This window comes from Zeugodacus cucurbitae, chromosome 3 (genome assembly GCF_028554725.1).
Source record: "Zeugodacus cucurbitae isolate PBARC_wt_2022May chromosome 3, idZeuCucr1.2, whole genome shotgun sequence".
Taxonomy (NCBI): domain Eukaryota; kingdom Metazoa; phylum Arthropoda; class Insecta; order Diptera; family Tephritidae; genus Zeugodacus; species Zeugodacus cucurbitae.
In genome coordinates, this window is record NC_071668.1 from 18,464,127 (window position 1) to 18,486,712 (window position 22,586).

The 22,586-nt window shown below is 37.5% G+C and overlaps 3 protein-coding genes across 7 annotated transcripts in view; 1 reads left to right on the forward strand and 2 right to left on the reverse strand.

The window, feature by feature from the left end:
* Positions 1 to 2,000: 2,000 nt before the first annotated feature.
* Positions 2,001 to 6,605, reverse strand: LOC105215088 (leucine--tRNA ligase, cytoplasmic). Its single transcript, XM_011188841.3, has 6 exons — positions 6,451 to 6,605; positions 5,694 to 6,287; positions 5,395 to 5,636; positions 4,767 to 5,338; positions 2,778 to 4,709; positions 2,001 to 2,425 (listed from the first exon to the last, which is right to left on the reverse strand). The coding sequence occupies exons 1-6, from the start codon at positions 6,451 to 6,453 to the stop codon at positions 2,220 to 2,222; spliced, it is 3,549 nt and encodes a 1,182-aa protein (XP_011187143.2). The 5' UTR covers positions 6,454 to 6,605; the 3' UTR covers positions 2,001 to 2,219.
* A 295-nt stretch (positions 6,606 to 6,900) lies between these two features.
* LOC105215089 (thioredoxin-like protein 4A) lies at positions 6,901 to 7,544 on the forward strand. The gene is made up of 2 exons (XM_011188842.3): positions 6,901 to 7,107; positions 7,190 to 7,544. Exons 1-2 carry the CDS (start codon positions 7,030 to 7,032, stop codon positions 7,538 to 7,540), a joined length of 429 nt encoding a protein of 142 aa, XP_011187144.1. The 5' UTR covers positions 6,901 to 7,029; the 3' UTR covers positions 7,541 to 7,544.
* A 3,573-nt stretch (positions 7,545 to 11,117) lies between these two features.
* LOC105215090 (serine-rich adhesin for platelets) overlaps positions 11,118 to 22,586 on the reverse strand; it is a 158,289-nt gene continuing 146,820 nt past the window's right edge. For 4 of the 5 annotated variants that reach the window (XM_054227826.1, XM_054227824.1, XM_054227825.1 and 1 more), the window contains 5 exons: positions 18,914 to 19,283; positions 18,608 to 18,842; positions 17,896 to 18,097; positions 17,520 to 17,842; positions 11,118 to 17,460 (listed from right to left, as the gene is read on the reverse strand). In XM_054227826.1, the coding sequence (XP_054083801.1) occupies positions 15,151 to 17,460; positions 17,520 to 17,842; positions 17,896 to 18,097; positions 18,608 to 18,842; positions 18,914 to 19,266 (3,423 nt within the window). In that variant the 5' untranslated portion in view covers positions 19,267 to 19,283 and the 3' untranslated portion in view covers positions 11,118 to 15,150. The remainder of the gene's footprint in view (positions 17,461 to 17,519; positions 17,843 to 17,895; positions 18,098 to 18,607; positions 18,843 to 18,913; positions 19,284 to 22,586) is intronic. The other variant, XM_054227827.1, reaches the window with a different exon arrangement.

The window sequence follows — 22,586 nt, forward strand, 5'->3', positions numbered from 1 at the left end:
CACGCATCTGCACCATAAAGCAGGATGATGAGGGACTTATAGAGTTTGGTTTTTGTACGTCGAGAGAGGACTTTACTTTTAATTACCTACTCAGTCCGAAGTAGCACCCGTTGGCAAACGTGATTCTGCGTTGAATTTCTAGGCTGACATTGTTGGTGTTGTTAATGCTAGTTCCTAGGTATATTTACGAAATTATCTACAACTTCAAATGTATGACTGTCAATAGTGACGTAGGAGCCGAGACGCGAATTGGCTGACTGTTTGTTTGATGACAGGAGATATTTCCTATTCATTCACCCTTCATTTAAACCATTACAAACTGGATTAGAAATTTCCTTTGCATTTTAATTCTAAAACCTTTTATGATAAACGTCATATAAGTCTCTTACTATCCGGCAAAAAAGAGTTATCACCCTGAAACGCAGTCAGACCTCGAATTCCTTCCATTCTCTGACAATTATATGAAAATAGCTTTTTGACTTATAAGAACCTTGAAGCATGTAATAATATCCACTTCAAGTTCTTGAGTGTATTTATAGATCTTGTGAGCTAGGTAGGTTTTTGAATGAAAATATTCCTGAAATATAGGGAAGATGTAGAGGAAATTACTGCAAATTAGCTGGGTTGAACTTTGACCGGGTTAAGTTGACCAGATCTAAATAAAACCAATCATCTTGAGAAAGTGTAAGTTGTTCGGAAGCAGTAAATACTGTCGTAAATCGTAGTCAGTATTTGTGATTAGAGGAAATTGTAGAACGATTATAAACTATCTACTACACGAGGAAAGACGGTAATAATGTTAGTGGATATGGAAAATGGAGAACGGATCGTTTGCCCTCATTTTCGGAATAAAAATCTGACATTTTTTGGTAGGCACAAGTCAATTGTCATCCAACGGGAGACTCAGGGAACGAGCTGTTTCGACAGGGTCGGGCCAAAGCGAAAGTGGTGCTAGAAGGGTGGGATTGATTGGGCATACAAAGAGGTAGTTACTGTCACGTGGAGAGTCTTTGCATGCAGGACATAAAGGCTTTTACAATAAAAGCTGTATGGAAATCGATTTATTTTCCATGACCACCACGGGCACGCTTGCAGTAGTCCATACGCTGAACGGTTTTCTAGCATAAATCGGCCGATACTGCTGCGATTTCACGTTCGTCTATTCGTACGAAGTTCATCAATTGTCGCTGGTTTGTTGGCATAGACAGGCCCACAAGAAATAGTCGCACGACCGAGTTGGCCAATTGACTGGGCCATTTCGTGAGATAACACGTTCATCAAACTTGGTTTTCAATAAATCGATTGGCGTCCTACTGTTAAAACTACATATTATCCAAATCGGGCCAAAAATATTCCGTTTTCATTGAGTGGTAGCGATTCCCATTCACAGTAACGTGCCGGCCTTGATCATCACGGAAAAAGTACGGGCCAATGACACCGACGGCCCATAAACCGTACCAAACCGTACGTTTTTCGGAATGCTACGGTGTCTCATTGAGTACGTGTGGATTGCTGCCTGACCAATAACACATATTTTGCATATTAACGAACCCATTCAGCCGAAATGAGCCTTATCGATACGTAGAACGTAGCGTTCTCAAAGTTGAGGCCACTGAACTACGGTAGTAAGTTTTAATAATTTCGACTCGTTGTTGGATCGTTTATCTTTCCATGATGCAATTGCAAACCTTCCTGCAGAGAAATTTCAAAAGATTGGAAAAAATATGGCGTCGGTTGCTATCCATATCGGTCTGAATGGGTTCAGTGCTTGTCGGAAGTTCGACGGGTCCGTCGTGCGGTCGGTATAGTGCTGTAAATCCGTACATGTTTGGATCGGGAAGCCATGAGGTGTACTAAGGGTCGAGTGACGTCAGTTAACTAAAAGATGGAACTAACTATGGAACCCAGAACTATTAAATTGGAAGCAACCTTCCAAATTATTTATGGAACATTTTTATTACAACAACAACACCAAAAATAAAAAAGTAATTACGAATATGTTTCGGTTTTCTAGCTGTAACAGCTGTTTATTTGCTTCAAATTCAAAAACCTACTCCGCACTATCATCTTCATAAAATGTTAAGCGCACCGCAAAAAAAAAACAAATTCAAGGCTTTAAAATAATTACATAAGCATATAAATTATATAAATTAAAGTAGTCGTACATTAAATAATTTAATGATGTTTGCTTTGTGTTGTTGTTGTAACGATCAACAGTTTCAATCCACGACATAGATAAAGTTGCGACCAACTTCGACAACTTTGTCGCCTACTTTCAAGGAAACCTGCTTCTTCTCCACATCCAGCACGAATGTGCCATCGGTGAGCGGCGACTTGCCCTTTTTATAATCCTGGAATTCTGGCATTTGACGTGGTCCGAGTATGGGATCATTATAGCGCCAGAGTTTCAGGGTAGACAAATCAGCTGGAAAGGAAAATTTAATTTATTTTAGTTATTATTTATTTAAATTAATTACATTTTTTTAATTAATTTAATTTTATTTTAATTAATTTAATTTTTTTAATTAATTTAATTTTATTTTAATTAATTTAATTTTTTTTAATTAATTTAATTTTTTTTAATTAATTTAATTTTTTTTAATTAATTTAATTTTTTTTATTTAATTTAACTTTTTTAATTAATTTAATTTTTTTTTAATTAATTTAACTTTTTTTAATTAAATTAATTTAACTTTTTTTAATTAAATTAATTTAATTTTTTTCAAAAAATTAATTTAGCGTTAAATAAGTAACGATTAAAATATATTTACACTTACCTTTGAAGCTTATGAGCTTGGCCAGCTTCTCCGTCAGTTGCTTGACTGTCTCGCCCTCACTAACAACGGTGTTCACTTGCAACAGACCGGAACGCTCAATCGGATTGACCAACTCCACCGCTACATTAGGCGCTATGATGAAAGCAATGAATGGTGAGCCAGGACGCACCTCTTCACGTGTCTTTTCGGGCGCTTCGGGTGCATCTGTGTATTTCACCTCAATGTTATCCACATCCAAGGTATTACGCAGATAGTCGAGATTGCTGAGCAGCACCTGACGCTCGTCGAACTCCAAATTGATGGCGAGCGCTTCTACGCCCTTACCACCCTCCACCTTCTCGCGTATCATTTGTGCGAACGGCATGACGCGCTTCATGAATTTCTTCAGCTGCTCCTTCTGTTGCAGCGTCGACGCGATGACTTTATTTTCCGGGAACTTGCCATCTTTCGTGTACAGCTCACGCAGCGTGTCGAGCACACAGCACTGCCATGGCGGGTATGTCTTGGCGACCCAGATCAAAGCACTATTCGGTTTCGCGCTTGTCGGATCCACCGCCTTCTCCTTGCCACCCTTGCCCTTGACTTGCAGCAGATTCTTCAAATTCAGACGGAACGTATGCGCCGCTTCCATGAGATATTCCGAGCATTTGATTTCGATCTCATTGATGGCGCCCACTTCCGGCCAACGCGCATGCACTATGGACTCTTTGTTGCCCAGCAACCCCCATACATAGTCGGCGACGTGTGGACATATGGGCGCCACCAGCAGCGCTTGATGACGTATGAACTCGAAGACCAAGTCTTCGTGCATGCCCTGCGCACCGCACAGCTCACGATATTTGTCACGCGCCAACTGCAGCTCATAGAAACCGGAGCGCAAGGCTTCCTTGAACAACATTTTGCGATAATTCTCATCGGTTTCGCGCGTCTTCAAATTCATTTCGCTGATGAATACTTTGTCGTTGAAGGTGTCGGCCGCGCCCTTGCGGAGTAGCGTACGCGAAGCCGACATCTCCTTCACCCACTCAATGAATGTGTACAGACGCAGTATGCCAGCATCAGCGGTGCTCACAACGAAGTTGGCATCCTCAATACTGTCGCCAGAGTCAGCCAGGCAGAGACGCGTGCCGTCGGCTGAGAATTTCTCCACAGCTTCGTAGAGTGTGAGGAAATTGCCATCGGATTTCGACATTTTAGCCGAATTGAGCAACAGATGACCGTTGACACGTGCGCCCAGCGGCCATTTGCCTTCGTCATTGGGCCAAATGGCGGTGTGGTTGTACAACATGAATGTCAAATGGTTGTTAATCAAATCTTTGCCACTCACACGCAAGTCCATCGGGTACCAGTACTCGAATTCACGACGCAAAATTTCGAGCGACTCCTTCTTCACGGGCAGCTTAGCGCTGTAAGGTGTCTCTTTGAAGAATATGTAATCCCAAACTTCTGGTGTCATATCCTTTGCAGTGATGCCTAAAGGACTGGGCTTCTCGCCTCTAAACGAACCGCCTTGCAGCAGATGCACCACAGTGTAGAATGCCATATAAATGGTGGAGTCTGACAGTGATTCAATAAGCCATTGTTGATCCCAGGGCAACTTGGTGCCCAAGCCATATGTTCGCGAGCAGGCGTATTCGTGCAACCAATTCAGACAGGCTTCGAAGTTGTTGCGCGCCTCTTCGTGGTAACATTCCATTTTGCTGAGATTTTTCTTGGCTTGTGCCTGCCATTCGGGTTCACCGTAGTTCAAATACCATTGATTGCACAACGCGACCACACACTGATCGCCGGAACGTGAAATAATGGTCTTCTCTGGTTCGTAGTAGATTTCTGCTTCATTAGCGGCCACAAGTTTCTTCTGCAAATCCTTCTTAATATCTTGCACCTTGCGTCCGGCGAACTCGCCAACCAAAAGCACGCCATCATAGAAACCTGCAAAGAATTTTTGTTTAATATATTAATTAATTAATAGCACATTGTATAACAAACCTTTCAAGTAACAAAGCTCTTTCGCCTCAGCCAACTTGTCTTTGTCGTTTTGCGATTGTATCTTCAATTTCTCGTAAGCGTAGACAGCGCAAGTTTTACCCAAACTGGGTACCTCAATGATGGGTACTGGCGCATAAGGTAGCACCATCTCATCGGTAATACCATACTTTTGGCGGAAAGCCTCCTTTTTCTGCAAGTCTACCAAAGCAGCATAATCGTCAGGAGAATCGGATGGCACGGATGTTACCACGCCTGTGCCCTTGTCCTCTTTAATCGACAACATTGGCAGTGTATAGATGATCTTGTGTGATGTCATTGGTGCAGACAGTGGTGTGCCCAGCAAATCCTGTCCAGTCAACTCAGCAATCTCTACAACTTTACCCTCTTCGGCGGTGAAGCCTTGGTAAGCCATATTGCGAGCAGCACGACGTGTGCTAATCCACACTTCATTTGTGCGTGGCACTTGCCAAGCAATGTACTTGATGTCCGGATGCAGCCAGCAATTGGTTTGGCCATACATAGTTTCGGGACGGAGTGTGGCAGCCACCATATAGATAGGCTCAGTAACAGCACTGTAATTTTTTTATGTTTACTTAATTTTATATTTAAATTTTTATGTTATACTAACCTAAGTTTTGCCGGCTTTTCAAGCACCTTCATCTTGATTAAAGTATACTCTTGCGGTCCGACACCTTCGCCACTTGAGCGATCGTGATCCATGCAGGGTTGACCATCTTTGGGCGAGTAGATTGTGTAGCGTTTGCCATACATAATTTTGCCGCGATTTTTCAAATGCAAGAACTGCCAGCGCACAAACGAATCGAAGTAGGGATTTGCATCGGTTGTGATGAAAGTACGCCTAAAGTCCACCTGAGCAGGAAATAGATATTAATATTTTTCTATAATAGTTATACAACGCCTACTCACATGTACACCCAAGTTTTTGAGATCTTTAATAGCCAATGGTGGAAAATAGTTTAACCAATGTTCGGTATCCGCAAAACTTTTAATTTCTTCGTCCGTCAAACGCAGACTCTGCATGATCTGCCATTGATATTTGGCAGCTGCTGTTTTGGCCACAGCTTTGCTCTTCTTACCCTTGGATTTATCTTTGGGTACATCACCTTGTTTCGGTTCCTCTACTTCGACGGGTGCGTCATCGACTGGAAACTTTGGTGGATAACCAAAATCTTCCATTTCACGTTTCAACTTATCCGCACACGCTTTGATTGGCATGCCAGTACAGTGAAAGCCAAATGGCCATAGCACACGTTTTCCTTTAAGCCGTTGATAACGTACAGCAAATTCAGCTTTAGAAAGCGAAAATGTGTGACCCAAATGTAGACGTCCATTCATATAGGGGAAAGGAAATGTGACGAAAAATTTCTCATCCAAACTTTGGCGTGGCTCTGCTGGCGCATCCGTTTCATGCACATGCTCATTTTCCCAACGCTGTTGCATGTCGCGCTCGATTTGCTGGAGATATTCCACTTTAAAGGTGCCCTTTCTTTCGACATTTGCCTAAAATTTAATACAGCATTTTAATTTCAATTTAATAAAACATGAATCACTTGGTGGGGTAGGCGTTATTGCATCAGCATGTCGGTACATTGCAAAAGCAATAAACATTGGAAATGTGCTTATGATTTGTTGACCTTTTTTTCTTTGCATACACTTTACTTACCATGATTATCACGCACTTTTTTGTTTATTGAAATACAATAAATATTATCAAATGCCCGATTAAGAAACAAAAACTGTAATTGAAACAAAACTGCAACGTGTTCCCGGCAGCAGTTGGTGCAAAAAATTTTATTTTGACAGCCAGTATAGGACACATGTCGATAGTTGGCAACGCTACAATGCATGTATTTATTGCGAGATATTTTTGTTGCTTGATAAACTTGCAATATATTTGATATTTTCTCAGAACGAGCATTACTTAATAATTGTGATATTATTATGAAGTAATTTATTTGACTCAATGTTTTATATCAAAATTTAAAATATGAATAGTTGAAACATGTTGAGGTGTTCCAATTGTGTAGACAGGGAATTTGTTTACTTCTAATTTTATGACATTTTCGTCCAAGCCGAAGTTCGAATTTCGAACTAAAATGACATATCGTTCACAGCTGATTGTCAATCAGATGTTAGTAAACGTTTACAATCGTATACAATTTCGCGCGTGTAAAATTGTATAAGTAACTTAAAAAATAAGTTTTTATTGAATTTCCTGCTGTTTTAATAAAAAACCCTCAATATGTCGTATATGTTACCACATTTACACAATGGCTGGCAAGTAGACCAAGCCATATTATCCGAGGAAGATCGCGTAGTAGTGAGTGCACTTAGCAGCTTCTAGAGGATTTACCAATTAGTTTTTGCACAAGTTTTAACAAATTTCTATTTCTATAATGCAGGTTATACGCTTTGGACACGATTGGGATCCCGCGTGCATGAAAATGGACGAAGTAATGTACAGCATAGCGGAGAAAGTGAAAAACTTCGCTGTAATTTACCTGGTGGACATTACAGAGGTGCCCGATTTCAATAAGATGTATGAATTGTACGATCCCTGCACAGTCATGTTTTTCTTCCGCAACAAACATATCATGATTGATTTGGGCACTGGTAATAACAACAAAATCAATTGGCCACTTGAGGATAAGCAGGAAATGATCGATATCGTGGAGACTGTGTATCGTGGTGCACGTAAAGGTCGTGGTCTAGTCGTATCACCAAAAGACTATTCAACCAAATATAGATATTAAATTGCTAAGAATTAAACCGCCAAATATCATATTCATCAAAACTCATCTCATCTATCAACTAACTAGTTTTATTTAATTAAATAATGACAAATGAAAAAAAAGCAAAAACAATTTGTTTTGAAAACATTTTATACAAGTGTGTGTATGTGTGTCAAGAGATTGTATTGCCGGAATTTTTGCAAGTTTGTGCTGCTTGATTTAATTGTGTATGCTTGCTGCAAGAACTTATTTCAAATTCTGCACAAGGTGAGTTTTTTATTTATTTTAATTTTAAATTATATTTATTTGTATGATTTTATGAAAACAAAAAGATCAGAAAATGAGTGTGATTACCACGTTTTGCTTACTTGAAGCAGAACTTTTCATGTTAGATTTCTTATAGGGAGCGGAGAAAACGGGTCCATATTCATAAAAAAAAAAAACTAAAACCAAATTTTACAATTTATGTATGTAATAGTTTATTTTGTCAATTTATTTTTCTTTTTATTTCATTTTACCCTTTTTTAACTTAAATTTACAGCGCTAACATTTACATAAACTCACATTTTCACTTAATTTTTTTTTTGTTATTGATCTTACCGTAGATTTGTTTGCTTTTATTTATAACATTTAACTAAAATTCATAACAGTTTTTTCGCTAATAACAATTTTAGTTTTCAATAGGATTTCGTTTTATAAACTAATTTCACGTTTCATTGTATTGTATGCAATGCTTATGATATTCTCTATTTTTTTTTTCAAAAATCGACATTTTAATCTAATTTATTTTCGTAAAATTAAAGTAATTACTTTTAAATAAATTAACATCAGCTTGAAGTTGCAGTTACAAAGTCGAGTTAGCATTCAATATCATATGAAGTAATTCAGTTGAGTTTTGAAAATAAAGATTTAAATAAGCAAATAATATTAATATTTTTTATAAAATATATTTAATTATTGTAATTTATACTATAAAATTTTTTTATGAAAACTAGGGAAAATAATTTTTTTTTGAAAACTTTTGCAATTTAAATATTTTCTCATTTCAAATCTATTGTGTCTCCATTATATTAACATAACTTCTTTTCAAAAAATTTAATTTTATCTATTTTAAGTAACAGCTTAAACCGATGAGCTAATCATTTTGTTGTTGTTTAATAATATTTTAATTAATACTTTACATCCTCGTGCTCTACAATTCTCTTCAACTCTTAACGATACTCGTAGTTTTGGTTCTATTTTTTTTTACTTTCATGGTATCTGTACATAATTATTTTATTTTTTTTTTTTGTTTAAAGATCTTCAACATATTCCTACTACAATTAATTCAGCTATATTTTTTGTAACTATAATACCATCTTTTATATCAGCTTAACACTAATTTAACTTCACTTTAATATTTACTAAATTTAGTTTCTTTGAATTTTTTTCTTCTAATAATTTGTTAGTAATGATCTTCAGCAATTGTTAAATTACAATCAATTGTAATTGCAACATTATTCCTTGTTTACACTTAAAACACTTTGCACATGCATTTTGTTTACTAATTTTTAATTACTATTTATTTTTTATATTTTTTTATTTCCTTATTTTTTAATTTTAAATATTTTATCTCATTTCATTATTTTTCCTTCTATTATTTTTTTGAAATACTTAAAATATTTCTAAACAGTTAAGAAGTAACTGAATGCTTCAAGCATTCTTTACATTCGAAGATATTTGGGTTTATGTGAGTTTTTGTGTGGTTATGTGTGTGTGTTTGAATACTCCCAGGGATTAAATAAATAAGTTCTTTGAGGTTATGAAATTTAATTGTCAGTCGTACTCAAATAGAATTGAAATATTTCGGCGATAATTGTCGTTATTGCCTTTGTTGTAATAGAAAAATGAAACATTGGAAACTCTAGTATCATTAATGTATCGCGTGAAGAAGGATACAAATTTTCTGGATGTATTTCTGGGAATTGTTGAGGTCAAAATGTTATGGTGGTTGTTGTTGTTGTAACGATTATACTGCCCTGCTGGAATGGAAAGCGCTAGTCTAGTTGTTGTTGTTGTAGCGATTATTCAGTCCTGCTAGAAGGGTATGCACAAGTGTAGTTGTCGTCGAGGTCATCTAACGGGAGGCCCAGGAAACATGCTGTTTCGAAGGGGTGTTAGATGAGTTGAGTTCGTTGGACATCCAAAGAGGTGATTAGTGTCATGCGGGGACTCATTGTATGCAGGACATACATATGTTCAGTATGCCGAAGTTCTGTCTGGATAAGTAGGAGATTAAACTGCTACAATATCCAGAACGAAGTTCCGCAAGGGTCTCTGGTTTCACGTGGCAACTCGAGCTTTTCGTCTGCTAAGGGTGGTGATTTGACTCCAAGGATGACATTCTCTGGAATGGAGGCAAGGAAGATGTTAATGGCTCCATTGTGTATAGCGTTTAAAAACAGTCTGCGTCCTCAGTCTGGCGAGCGTATTGCGTTAAGTCGTCGATGTATTGTAGGAGTGACCTCTCGATGACCTTTGGGTTAAAGTGATTTTTAAGATTTTGAAGCGAGAAAGTTCAAGGAGGTAGTCGTTCACTTTCGAACACATGTCATCAGTGCCCGACGTCATTATCGTCCAATCTGCGTTCGAGGTAACTGAAATTCCCTCTGGTGGTTGATGGAGTTTGAAAATATAGAATTGTGAAACCCCCTGTTTAATTTTCTTAAGTTTAGACGTTTTATCTCGAAATAGTACGGATGTTTGTCACCGCTCAGGTAGTTCATGACCCATATCTTCAGCCCCGGAGAAAGTGTTGTTTGTTTTATGTCTTCTAGTAGCGTTGTAAGTTCAGACAAAATGTGTTCCGCGTCGTTTGTTTATAGTTTTACACGTAGTACAAATACTCTTCGCGACCCGAGTTGGATTCAGTTCCAAAAAGTGTCAAGAAGGCTCTGTTTTCGTTGTTGTAGTAGGGTCAGAAAACATGTCCGCAACTAATTTTGAATAATGCTGCTGAATTGAAATACGGTTACGTAAACCCGAATGTTGCATTCCGCTAGATGGTGCTAAGCACACAAAATTTTAATTTGTTTGTTGTTAAGTTTTATAGTATGTTTTGAAAAGTTTTTAATGAAATTATTTGTGTAATTCACTGAGAATATGGACCTTTGTATGTATGTATATACATATGAGTGTATTGTTTTTATATATCGTCCCCTCAATATAACAATAGCGTATAGTTTTTTTTGGGTTTTGAGAAAATCGAGTTTAAAGTTTTTGTCAAATCAGAAAACATGAAATTATACACCATTTTTTCCAATGACATTTTAACCCACTTTGTGGAAGTAGAATTTTACGAAATTTTGACCAGACACAGAATCAATGATGTAGATTCTAAATATGCAATAAAAAAAATAATTTTTGAGAGTACATATACATATGTATATGTATGTAAGCAGCACGGTATAAAAGGCTTATTTTAGACGCATCTCAAAGGAATATGATATCTTCTAATACATATACTCCTATATTTACATATTTTTAATATAGTTTATTCGTAACATGAAGGTACCAGTGTGTGTTGGCCTTTAAGGACTATCTCATATATTTATATGTATGTTTAAAATGTATGTATGTCTGTATGTAGGTATAAAATAAGGTTTTTCTCTGCATTCTGCAACTTTATAGAAAAATACAAGAGTTGTTTGCACGATTTTGTACGAAATCTAAATAGTGTTTCACAAATTTTTTTACAGTTATCCATGAGTATTAATGTTTATAACTGTTTGTATTTAATATACATACATAAACATATATATGTGTATATGTATGTATAAAGTATAAATATGTATGTTTGTTCACGCCACTCGTTTGGTGGGTTAAACTAGGAATAGGTCTATACAAAGTATAAATTATACTAACTAGTATTTCTATAACACACAGTACACAGTGAAGTACATATTCACATACATTAATTAATTTATGTCTATAACTAACACATATATGCGTGTACGTGTGTCATGCATGTCATTTGGTTGGTTGGTTTGGCGCGGAAGTACATACATACAACAAACACAGTAAACTACATATTTTTCATGTAAACTCAGTTACTCTTTGTGTTTTACTTCGTATATACAGTTATTTTATATTAAATGATTTTTTCAACTATTTTTCTTATTATTTTTTTATTGCTATTATTTTATTATAATCATTATTTATTTTTTGTTTATAAAAAATGTTTTTCTTTTAACAATTTTTTTTTCTTTCTTTTATTCAATTTTGTTTTACTATTTTCTTATAATTTGGTTTACATACGTGCAAGCTCTACTTACAAATTACTTAATTATCTAAAATTACATACATCTGTATTTTTTATTTATTTTATTTTTCTAATTGATTTTATAGTTTTCTTCGTTTTTATTTATTTTTTTTTTTGTTCTCAGGTATATGCACTTTGGGTGGGTTTGAAGGAAGGCATGAAGAGAAGTCCTAATTGTTTCTATACGCATATGATACACATATTTTTATTTTTTTTTTTATTTATTGTTTTTTTTTTTATTTTATTACACTAAACACCTTTCTATGTAGTCAACAAATGCTTGATTTTCGTTTAACGGGAACTTAGGAAAAACTTAATAAAACTGAAACCTTTCGAAAATGTGCGTATGTCAACTTTTTAGGCACACGTTTCTTGCTACATTTAAATACATACTCGTACATATAAATAAATATTTTGAAATAGTTTTCTTAATGCTTTCTGTAACATTTGCTCACATTTATTATTCTATTTTGCTAAAGTAGTTGTAGTTGTAATAGTATTGAACTGAAAATCAAATATTGAATTTATATGTATAAGTAGTGAAGTAGTCTTTCTACATACTAATAGTCCCTAAAGTTGTTGCATTTTCTTTTGGTTTTATTTTTATAGTATTTCTTATTACTAGGTTTATGATCGTTTGTTTTGGTTTTTTATGAGAACTCAGTATTTTTTTATGAAAATATCAAAAGCATAATGATAACACAAATTTTAACTAATTATATGATCCATGTAAATTTATTAGAACCAAATGCAAAAAAACTCGTTAATAATGCTTCGTTTGATGAATTGTATTGCAAAATTATATTTTCTAATTCCTTCGGCTTCTTCTCAACAAAGTTATTTACACTCGGATACACTTTAGACTGTAATATTGTTGATTCGGCTAATGAAACAGACCATATCTTGAATGGTTTTTGAGGTTAGAAACCTACTTTATCTTATATATTGTTACAGAAAAGAAGAATTAGGTTTTCATTTTGTAAAAATGTTACTATCCTGACAAAAAAATCTAAATGTTTATATTCTCACTCAGTCAAATCGTTTAAAAAATGTACCCATTTAAAAAAATTGTCGAGATCGGAAAAAAATTGTGAGTGGAAGTATCAGTAAAGGTATTCACTGGAATACGATACCTCATTTAAGTGGTATAACAATATACCAGTTGTGTGTTCGATTGTTTGATGAACAGGATATGAGAACTTTTACTTCGATACATTTCATTCAGAGTATTTAAGTTGTGGAAATTACATTTTTCGATGAAGATATTTTCTACAATGGACCCTTAACTGTTGACCACCGCACCACACATCGCAGACACAGAGCTCGAGTTGTCTCGCGAAACGAGATTGACTCTCGCGCAACTTCGTTCTGGATACTGTAGCAGGTTAAACTCTTTCCTATCCAGACTGAATCTCGACATGCTCCATATATGTGCCGCATGACACTAACCACCTCTTTGCACGCCACCTAAACCTCACTCATCTAACATTCCTTTCTCTTTGGTCCGACCCTGTCGAAATAGCCTGTTTCCTGGACCTTCCGTAATATGACTTCGATGACAATTAATTTAGGCTTGCCGGTTCAGGCAGTTTTTGGTAACCGCTACGCACCACTCATTTAAGTTTCTTACTTGGACAAGTCGACAAAAAAGTTAAATCTTGAAAATATGCCGAAGACCTCTCCTATTAGACAAACAAAGGCTTCAGTTGTGTATTCCTAGACATTGGCTTTGTGAAGATTCACATTTGCCCGTCTGTTATGACTTGTAACCTTTAAAGTTTGAAACGTCCTGGAATCTACTTAAAAACTCTGTGGCGGTCACACTCTTAATCTGTATACAAAATCAGTTGAAGTTCTTATATTGTTGGGATATAAGCTTTGGTCCAACACAGACCTGGAAGTATAGTCGATCAAGGACTGATAGCTGAGCTTAGCTGTTGTTTAGTTACTGTTCCAACGTCAGTCGGATCTAGGCACCTCGAACGGACCGCATTTTATACGGTGAAGGTCTAATCCACAAAATTGTTCAGAATTATTTCGTGAATGTTTTCTCTGGATACAACAACAACTCCAATAGTATTTTCAGTAGAATTTAGGCGTTGTATTACTTTTCTACAAAAATAAGAACTCTTCTGCTATTAGAAAGGTTAGTCGGACCATTTTTAACGGCAGTCGCTATTCAATGAATTTCGAGAAAATATTTTCTTCTTGAAGAGATAACTTGTATTGTTAATATCTTCTGACGGAAGGTCCTGTAACACACCACTTTATGTCGTGATGTCCTAAAGTCTACGAAATGGTACCCCTCTAATTCACTTAATCTACAACGTTGTCAAGGTTCAGTCGGTTTTATGAGGTTGTGTTCATTCAAACTGGTGACACTGGCAGAGTTCGTGGTGTTTTTTGCCGTTTCGACCCAAACTTATTGAGAACCTCTTTCTTATATGGTAGTTAATCCGAATTACACGATCCTCATAACAAATATTGAATTAAATTATTTCATTTTTAACTAAAACATTTCATCCAAAGCCAAACAACTAAAAAAAGGATTTTACATTAATATGTTCACCACTGTATTCTTTCAAAATTTTATTAACTGTAACTAAGGAAGAAAGTTAAGGCCATTTCAAGTTCATTATATATGCCATTTCTGAGTTCGAAGTCTACACACTCGCTTTGCTATTCTCCACCACAATCTAAAGTAAATTTTAAAGCTTATGAATTGCTAAATGTCTGTGTATATATTTATGAAAGTGATATTCTGTTTTCAATAATTTCATAATGTCTGTATGTTTGTATGGAGTTATTTTACTAACAAATACTCGTAACAATTTGAATCGCATAAATTACTCACGAAATGCTATTAAGTTCACCCGTTTCCGTATTGTGATTTGTATTTTTTTCACTTAAAAATATAAATATTTTCATTTACATAATTTTTATGCTAAATTTCTTAGTTTACAGTTATAGTTCATTATAGTTGTTTTTCGTTTTTTTTTTGTTGTTTTGGTTCCTTATTTTTTTGGTTTTTGCAAAATCTGATACATACTAAGCTCCTGTAAAAAGTTATTGTGCCCACCTTTGTGTCACACAACAGCAAATGCAATTCCTTAGCGGGGCAGTCGTAGAGCTCAACGTGGATCCAGCAGCGTTGCTGTACACTATCCGAAACTGCAGTCTATTATACGCCTAATCTGCACTATTTTACTATCAATTTTGCTTCTTCTCTCTCTCTCTCTTTCTTTATACTGTGAGTACCATATGCGTAATCGCTTTGAGCTCGTCACGTTCAACCCATTTTGTAGCCGGTACGTCTTGTGTTGGTTCCTAGCTAGAACAGTGTTTCCTTTGACCATTTCCGATTGCTTCTTGTCAGACTGGGTTCGTGTGATCCTTCGCTTTTACTATGCGCACGTTGTGCATTCTCCTCCGACGTTGACGAACTTTCTGAGCTCTCATCGGTAGGTAACTTTATTAGCGGCAGTTCCAATAAAACAGAACGACATGATCTATCTTCACTATCACGCGCATTTGGATGCGACGCGCTCAAATTGGTAGCACTTCGGCTCACCAAGAGACTGGGCGAATCTACTGTCTTATCAGCGATTGTAGTAGAGCCGGCACCGGAACCGGAACCGCGTAGGATGAGGTTTTTCAACGATGCTGGCATGCAAATAATTGGCTGTCGCGTTGTTGTAGTGATGATTAACGAGTCGGAGACCGAGGAGGCACAAGGGTCTTCATAGAGTCTGGAGCATGGCAGTTGTGGTTGTGTTTTGTTCGTTTGATTTTTCGAAGCCTTTTGTGTTTCTGCAGCATAGTACTGGTTAGCGTTAGCGCTTGTGCCAGCACTAAGACTACAACTCGTTTTGTTATTGTCCGTGAGCGGACTCGAACGGCCAAAACTGACGACCGTATTTAAGCTGCTATTTTGTGTTAGTGTCGCTGAACCACCGCCACCGCCGGTGCCGCCACCACCTCCACTGCCACTACCACTACCGCTCGGTCCTTGTCCGCCAGCATTACCACCACCACAGAGTTCTGTATTCAGCGTGGAGCAGGTGTCATCTTCCGTTGTGGCTGTCGTTGTTGTGGTCGTCGGCAGACTTTGTGGATCGCTATACTGTTGCAGCAATTGTGCGCGTCGCGGATGTGTCGGTGAACTACTCGTGCAAATAATCGAACCAAAATGAGTCTCTAGTGGCACTGATTCAGCGATGGTTGTCGGTGTTTGACTGCCACTGCCAGTGTGATGGAACTCTTTCAGTTGATGACCGATTAAAGCTACACGATCACTGGAAGAAACGCTAATTGTGCGATGACGTTGCAATAGTGGACGTCGTGCGCGTGATAGTTTCGAGCCGGCGACACTGGCATTGCAAGCAGCGCCCAGACTATAACGTTTTTCGATGGGATACTTGAGTGGCTGCGGACGTATATGCACTGTTTCGTCGGCGTCAGCATTTTTGCCAACAGCCGAATCTTGTGTTACAACCAGCGCTACATTCTCACGCATGCTCGTCGGATCATGTGCCCCAAAGCTGACCTCATCGCTGTCACTGCTCAGCTGTTGCATATCCTCATCGGTGTCGGCCACACTATCCAGGAATACTGAGTCCTCGTCAACGGAACGCGCCTCCGAGTCTTGATACTCTAATGACGAGATTTTAAAGGAACTAAGCGAGGCGAGCGGTGCTCGCTTTTCTACATTGAAAAGTGCTTTCGCTGATATGGTGCCCAGACTGCCACTGCCATTCAGTCGATCCAAACTTATGGGCGTGCTATCGATGCTAATGCTACTGGAGTTGGCGGTAACAACGGCAGCAGCCGCTATGGCCGCAGCGGTACCGGAATATGAAAAATTATTATTATTGTGCTCTGGTATGGGCGGCGGCGTCATCTGTTCCGTTGGATAGGTGAGACGTTGCAGTTCAACTACCGTCACCTTGCCGCGCAGACTACCGCGTGAATCTTCTGTTGGCGAATCAGTGTAATGAAACCCGTACTGTGTGCTTGTTGCTGGCGCAGCTTGTAGAGGTGACTTGTGTACGGTATTAGCAGCATCACTGGCACCAAGCGTACCACACGTTTCGTAATGGCTTTGATTGTAAGGATATATGTCCACTGTATCGGCGCTTATCGAGTGTATTTCCTGCTTGCGTCCAGCCTGTGCGCTCTCCGGATCATAATAGGCTATACTGTGCTTACGCACAAATTTCTGCGCGTCTGTTGGCGCATTCGTGCCTCTCGTTTCGCCAGTAACCACAGTGTTGGTTGTGCCAGTCTTACTTTGTGTTGTGATGGTGGCTACGGGTAGATTCTCTGGCAGTGCTTCTGTGCCTTTGCCAGACACCTTAGCGCTCGAAGTTGTAGCACCATTAGCGTGCGCCTGCAGTTGCTCATAAAGACTACGCTCCGATGGACAAGGTGATGGTTTCGGTGTTGGCTGTATGACCTGTATATCGGGGTAATAGTAGTCCCAATTGTCGGTACTCGATGCACGTGATGCTGACGATAGTTTTCGTTGAAGTGTCGGCGGCAGATTGCCCAAACCTAAGGTGAACGCCGAACAGCGTCGCTCCAAATAAGAGCTTTCAGTACTGCAACATGTCATTGCGCTGCTACGACGCGAATCTTGACCCTGTAAAGGAACGTATGTTAGTTGATTCAGTTAATCATTTGTGGATTTGTTGAACCTACCGCAGGTGGTACCTCCAGAAATCCACGTTTACTTTTCGTTGAATCAGTGCGTTGTGGCATATCTGACAGTTCGTCGAGATGTGTCCCACTACGCGGATAGTCGGTGCATTCCAATTCATCCTCTGTCTCAATAAAGTAATCATCGTTGCCGAAACTGCTGCCCATAGGATAGTTACTCAGTATACGCGAGGACTCTGAGCCACTTTTTCGTCGGCCCCCCGTAAAGCTGCCCACTCCCGAAGTTGCCGAATAGGAAAAACGCCTAGGTGGCTCCAGCAAACTGCTGTAGCCACCACCGCCTGTAGTTTCAAAAGCAGGAATATCTTCTTTACATTAATCACTAATTGAAAGCTACGTTTTCTAACAGTACACTTACCCACTGACGAGAAGCGATATCCTCGATTTAGCATGGGTGGTGCGCTAACATTACCCAATGATAACATTCGTTGTCGCCGATAGAGAATCGCATCATATTCATCCGGATATATCGACATGCCAGTTGCCACCATTGCCTCTTGGATTTCACGTTCCTCCTCCTCCTGCATACAAACAGCGGCCACAGCAGCCATTTTGGGATCCTAAAACAGGAAGAGTAGGATAACTTGGAAGTATTTAAAGAAGAAAAGGAGTTGAGTAATTTGTGATTTATTACAAAGACTTTAGGTCTGGTAACCTAATTTTTCCTACAGAGAGGTTTGGTTTCAAACAATCAGAGATTTTTCTTTCTTTATTATTCATCGTCCGATAGTTTTATTGTGGTTTTTCTCGAATGTTTGAGACAGTACTGTATAGGCCTAGTGAGTTCTGGATCTTGAAGTCTCTACTACAATATTATCTACGGACCTGAAGGTTATGACAACATATGTAATGCTCCTCGGCTCTCTCCGAATCTTTGTCTTCGAAATAATCATCGTCCATTAGTTTTGATGTCGATTTTTTCGACTATTTGAGACAGTACTGTGACATTGGGAGTTTGAGAGCTTGAGGTCACTATAATTCATACTTTCTAGGGACCTAAATGTTATGATAACCTAATGCCCCTCGGTTCTCGCCGAATTTATTTCCAAACCCATGAATCCATTACCAACCTTTAACACTTTCATCGTCTCATTGGAACTACTGCGACTCTTATACACAATAAGGAACACCATTAAGCCGAAGAAGCCGCTAAGCGTTGCGGCAATTCGCACACCAGTCATCACGTCATAAGTCGCATAGAATTCTTCCTGTTCAATTCTACGCTCCGCCTGACTCTTATTGTGTCGTCCACTGCCCGTGAAGATTCTGTGTCGCCCATTGGTGCCGGCGAATACGGAAGCGCTACTATAATAAAAACGACAAAAAAAAACATAAATTTAAATGCATATTTAATGAAGGACTAACGGCATATTTACCCAGTCGTTGTATTCGTGACGGCGGGTAAGGCGCTATTCCCGTTAGTTGTAAACTGTTTATTGGATATAGTGCCGTTACTGCGTAATGGAGGAGTGTCATTAAATGCAGTGAGTGGCATTGCCAGTTTGTCCGACAAATCCGTTGCGGGCGAACGTGCTGGCTTACCGCCATAGATAATGATATTGGCATTCGTTGTGGTTTTTATTGTTGCGCTTGCCGTAGCAGTTGATTTGGAAGCCTTTGAAGTGGAAGAACTCGTTGCTCGAGATGACCTTGAAGTGTCTGTTGTTGTGGTTTTTGTTGTTGATGCTACCGACGACGAGGCAACGGCACGTCGTGTAATTTTTGCCATTTCTAAATAGACATGTTCTGGAAGTAGAAGAGGAGAATGGTTTGAATTGATGAAAATATGAATAGTTTGTTGAGAATTACATAAATCAAATTCAATTTTAGTACCTTGGGTTTATATTTAGACTTCTTCAAATAATTATTTCTAATATTTACGACCGATGATGCTGGGTTTTGTATGGATTCTCTGTTGGTTGTTTTTTTTGCAAAGACATTTGATCTTCATTAATTTGAAATAAATATTCTGGAAAGATGGCAACCCTCATCGAGAGATATTTTCAATTATTAACTTTCTTAAACCTCTTCAGTTTAATACCCCAAATTAAGATATTTTTAATCTACATTTTCTAAGAAATAATTACCAATCATGTGACAACCTTTTAACTTTTTACGGCACATAAAAAATTAAATTATTTTAATCGGTTCAACTTGGCTTCTGAAGCGTGTCCGGATTTTTTTTTGCTTTACACATTTTCGTTGAGGACGATCGACAGTTGATTACCGTGCTTAAAGCAGTTCTACTTCAGTAAATACTTTATCATTACCGCTAGTATGTATCGGTACTCATAGAATAACTATTTTAAAATGAATGATAAACGCTTCAAAACTTCGTGTAAAATAAAAGACACTCTGAAAAAGTTAATTAGAAAGTATTAAACCAGTATGCACAGTGCAAGCAAACGCTCCATTCAGCACAATTAAGTGAATTCTACCGCCAAACTTTTTATGATACCCGCATTGTCTTACCTTTCGCTCAGCCAGATACGTGTACTTATATGCTCTGACATTATTTACCTAAAGTTGCCTAGTGGGTGACAAGTGTTTTGTGGCAAGAACAATTGAATATGTAGTTAGACATACAGGGTTCCTCAGATGGTTACTAGAGTAATGTATGATAATGTATAAATACTAAAATGTTCCACTTAAACTATATAATTTACCAACGATTTTATGCATTACGACTATAATTATTTTGACTTGCACATTTCATTACCATTCCAAATGCCATTACATTAATCAATCGCCTAAAATGCATTAACAATTTAATTACATTTCCTCTCAAAGGCTCATACTAAATTTACATTACCATTACCAATTACTTTGATTATCTTGTTTTTCACATTTCCTCTCAAAGCATCACACTAAATCATTTCTGATCTATGTATTACCATCTTGATTACTTTGTCTTGCACCTATCCTCTCAAAGCCACACACTAAATATATTTCGAAATACTATTCCTTGACTTCTATCCTTCTTTGTTGGTTACTTTTCCTCTCGAAGGCTAATACTAAATTCTAAGTCCTATTTCCAAATATAAAATTACTGGAGATTTTGTGCATTACCAATTTGATTACCTTACCTCTCAAAGACTCATGCCAAATTCAAATTACCATTATCCAATACTATTACATTACCGGAGATTCTATGCATTATCATCTTCATTACCTTACTTCGCATCTTTTCCTCAAAGTCGCATACTAAATTCAAATTTCCATTACCAAATTACAGAATTTTTAATGTATTACTACTTTGATTACTCTGGCTTAAAGTTTTCCTCTCAAATGCTCATACTAAACTCAAATTACCATTCCAAATACTTTTTCTTTACAGAAAATTGTATGCTTTACTACTTTGATTAACTTGTCTTGCACATTCCTCGCAAAGTCTCATACCAAATTTGAATTACCATTGTCCAATACTATTAAAATACCGGAGATTTTTCGCATTACCACTGTGATTTCCTTGTTGGCTAAACTAAATTTAAATTACCATTACCTAATACTTTTAAATTAAAAAAATTTTATGCATTACCAATTTCATTACCTTTCCTCTCAAAGACTCATGCCACATTCAAATTACCATTACCCAATACTATTACGTTACCAGAGATTCTATGCATTACCAATTTTATTACGTTGACTTGCATCTTTTCTCTCGAAGGCTAATACTAAATTAAAATTACCATTACCAAATACTTTTCCATTCCAGAAAATTTTTTGAATTACCACTTTGATTACCTTGTCTTGCACCTTTCCTCCGCAAAACCTCTATTCTCGTTTCAGAAAATTCTATATGCCATTTAGTGTAGTTTTTAGTGTTAAAGTAAACACACTTGGTGTCAGAACTGTCGCCTCTTATTAAGAAACTTGCAACCAAGTACTATGTATGTCTTTAACTACATATGTGTGTCCACATATATATGTATATCACATATATGACATTCTTTGTCGGTTGGTCGGTCGTTATCAAGCGTCTTTGTGTGCCGAAAAGCAAGTGTAACCGGGGAAAGCATGCAAGACGAAGACACCGAGTATCATTGTCAACGTCTCAGCTTGGAATTCAAAAGGTGTCTAAAAAACAGGTGCATGCACGCATGTACCGTTGCATGTATGGCTGCATCGGTTGTTCATTTGTATATGTGTGTGTGTGTCTATGAATAATTGCGTTTACTGGTTTTTGTGTGCTGTGTTTGCTTGGTTGGCCTTGTCTGCGCAACGGAAATTATACGAGACATAAACTTTTGAACATTGTCAGCGTTTTGTAACACTTTTTTGTGGTCTCAAGTATTATAGGGCAGTTTGGTGAATAATTGCAAAGCAAATTGAGAACAACTGGGTACGTAGTGGTTTCGGTTTGAAAGTTTTTGAGGATATGTGGTACAGAAATGAAAGTATTTTAATTGTAAAAATGAGTCCAATAAGGAAACTGGATCTGGGAGTCGAACTAGATCTTTTTTTATAGTATTCGTACAAATGAACGACATGTTTTCTTCTTTACTGAGGTTCATTACTTTTTCGTAAGTTTTTTAAGGTATAGCATGATTTTCGGCACAAATAATAACCTTGAGCTCCTCATTGCTTTCCTATTAAGCAAAGTCTGAAGACGCCACGGAGAGTCGGTTTGATCTGGCAATAGGATTTCATGGATATCGAATAAATTTTCTATTCTGTTCATGGTTAATGTGAAGACTAAATCCCATAACAACCATTATTCTACAGGTTATTGTATTCAACATCAAATGAATCCAAAAAGTACAACACTATTCACCAAAAATGAGGCTTACATAACAGTCGCATCATAATTGAAGCCAATGCAATAGAGTTGATTCTAACAATAACAAAACTCTGAGATATTCAATAGCCCGACCAGACGTATAAAAGCCGATTAATTTGCGAAACAAAGAGCCATCAACACGTTCTGCATTTGGTCTAGTAAAGCAATCAGCTTGTGCTCATGATATATTCGCACTTAAATGACCAAAGACTTCTATTCCATTTGTTTTCCTGACTTGATTTGACTCATTTCTCTCATAACTGTGGCAT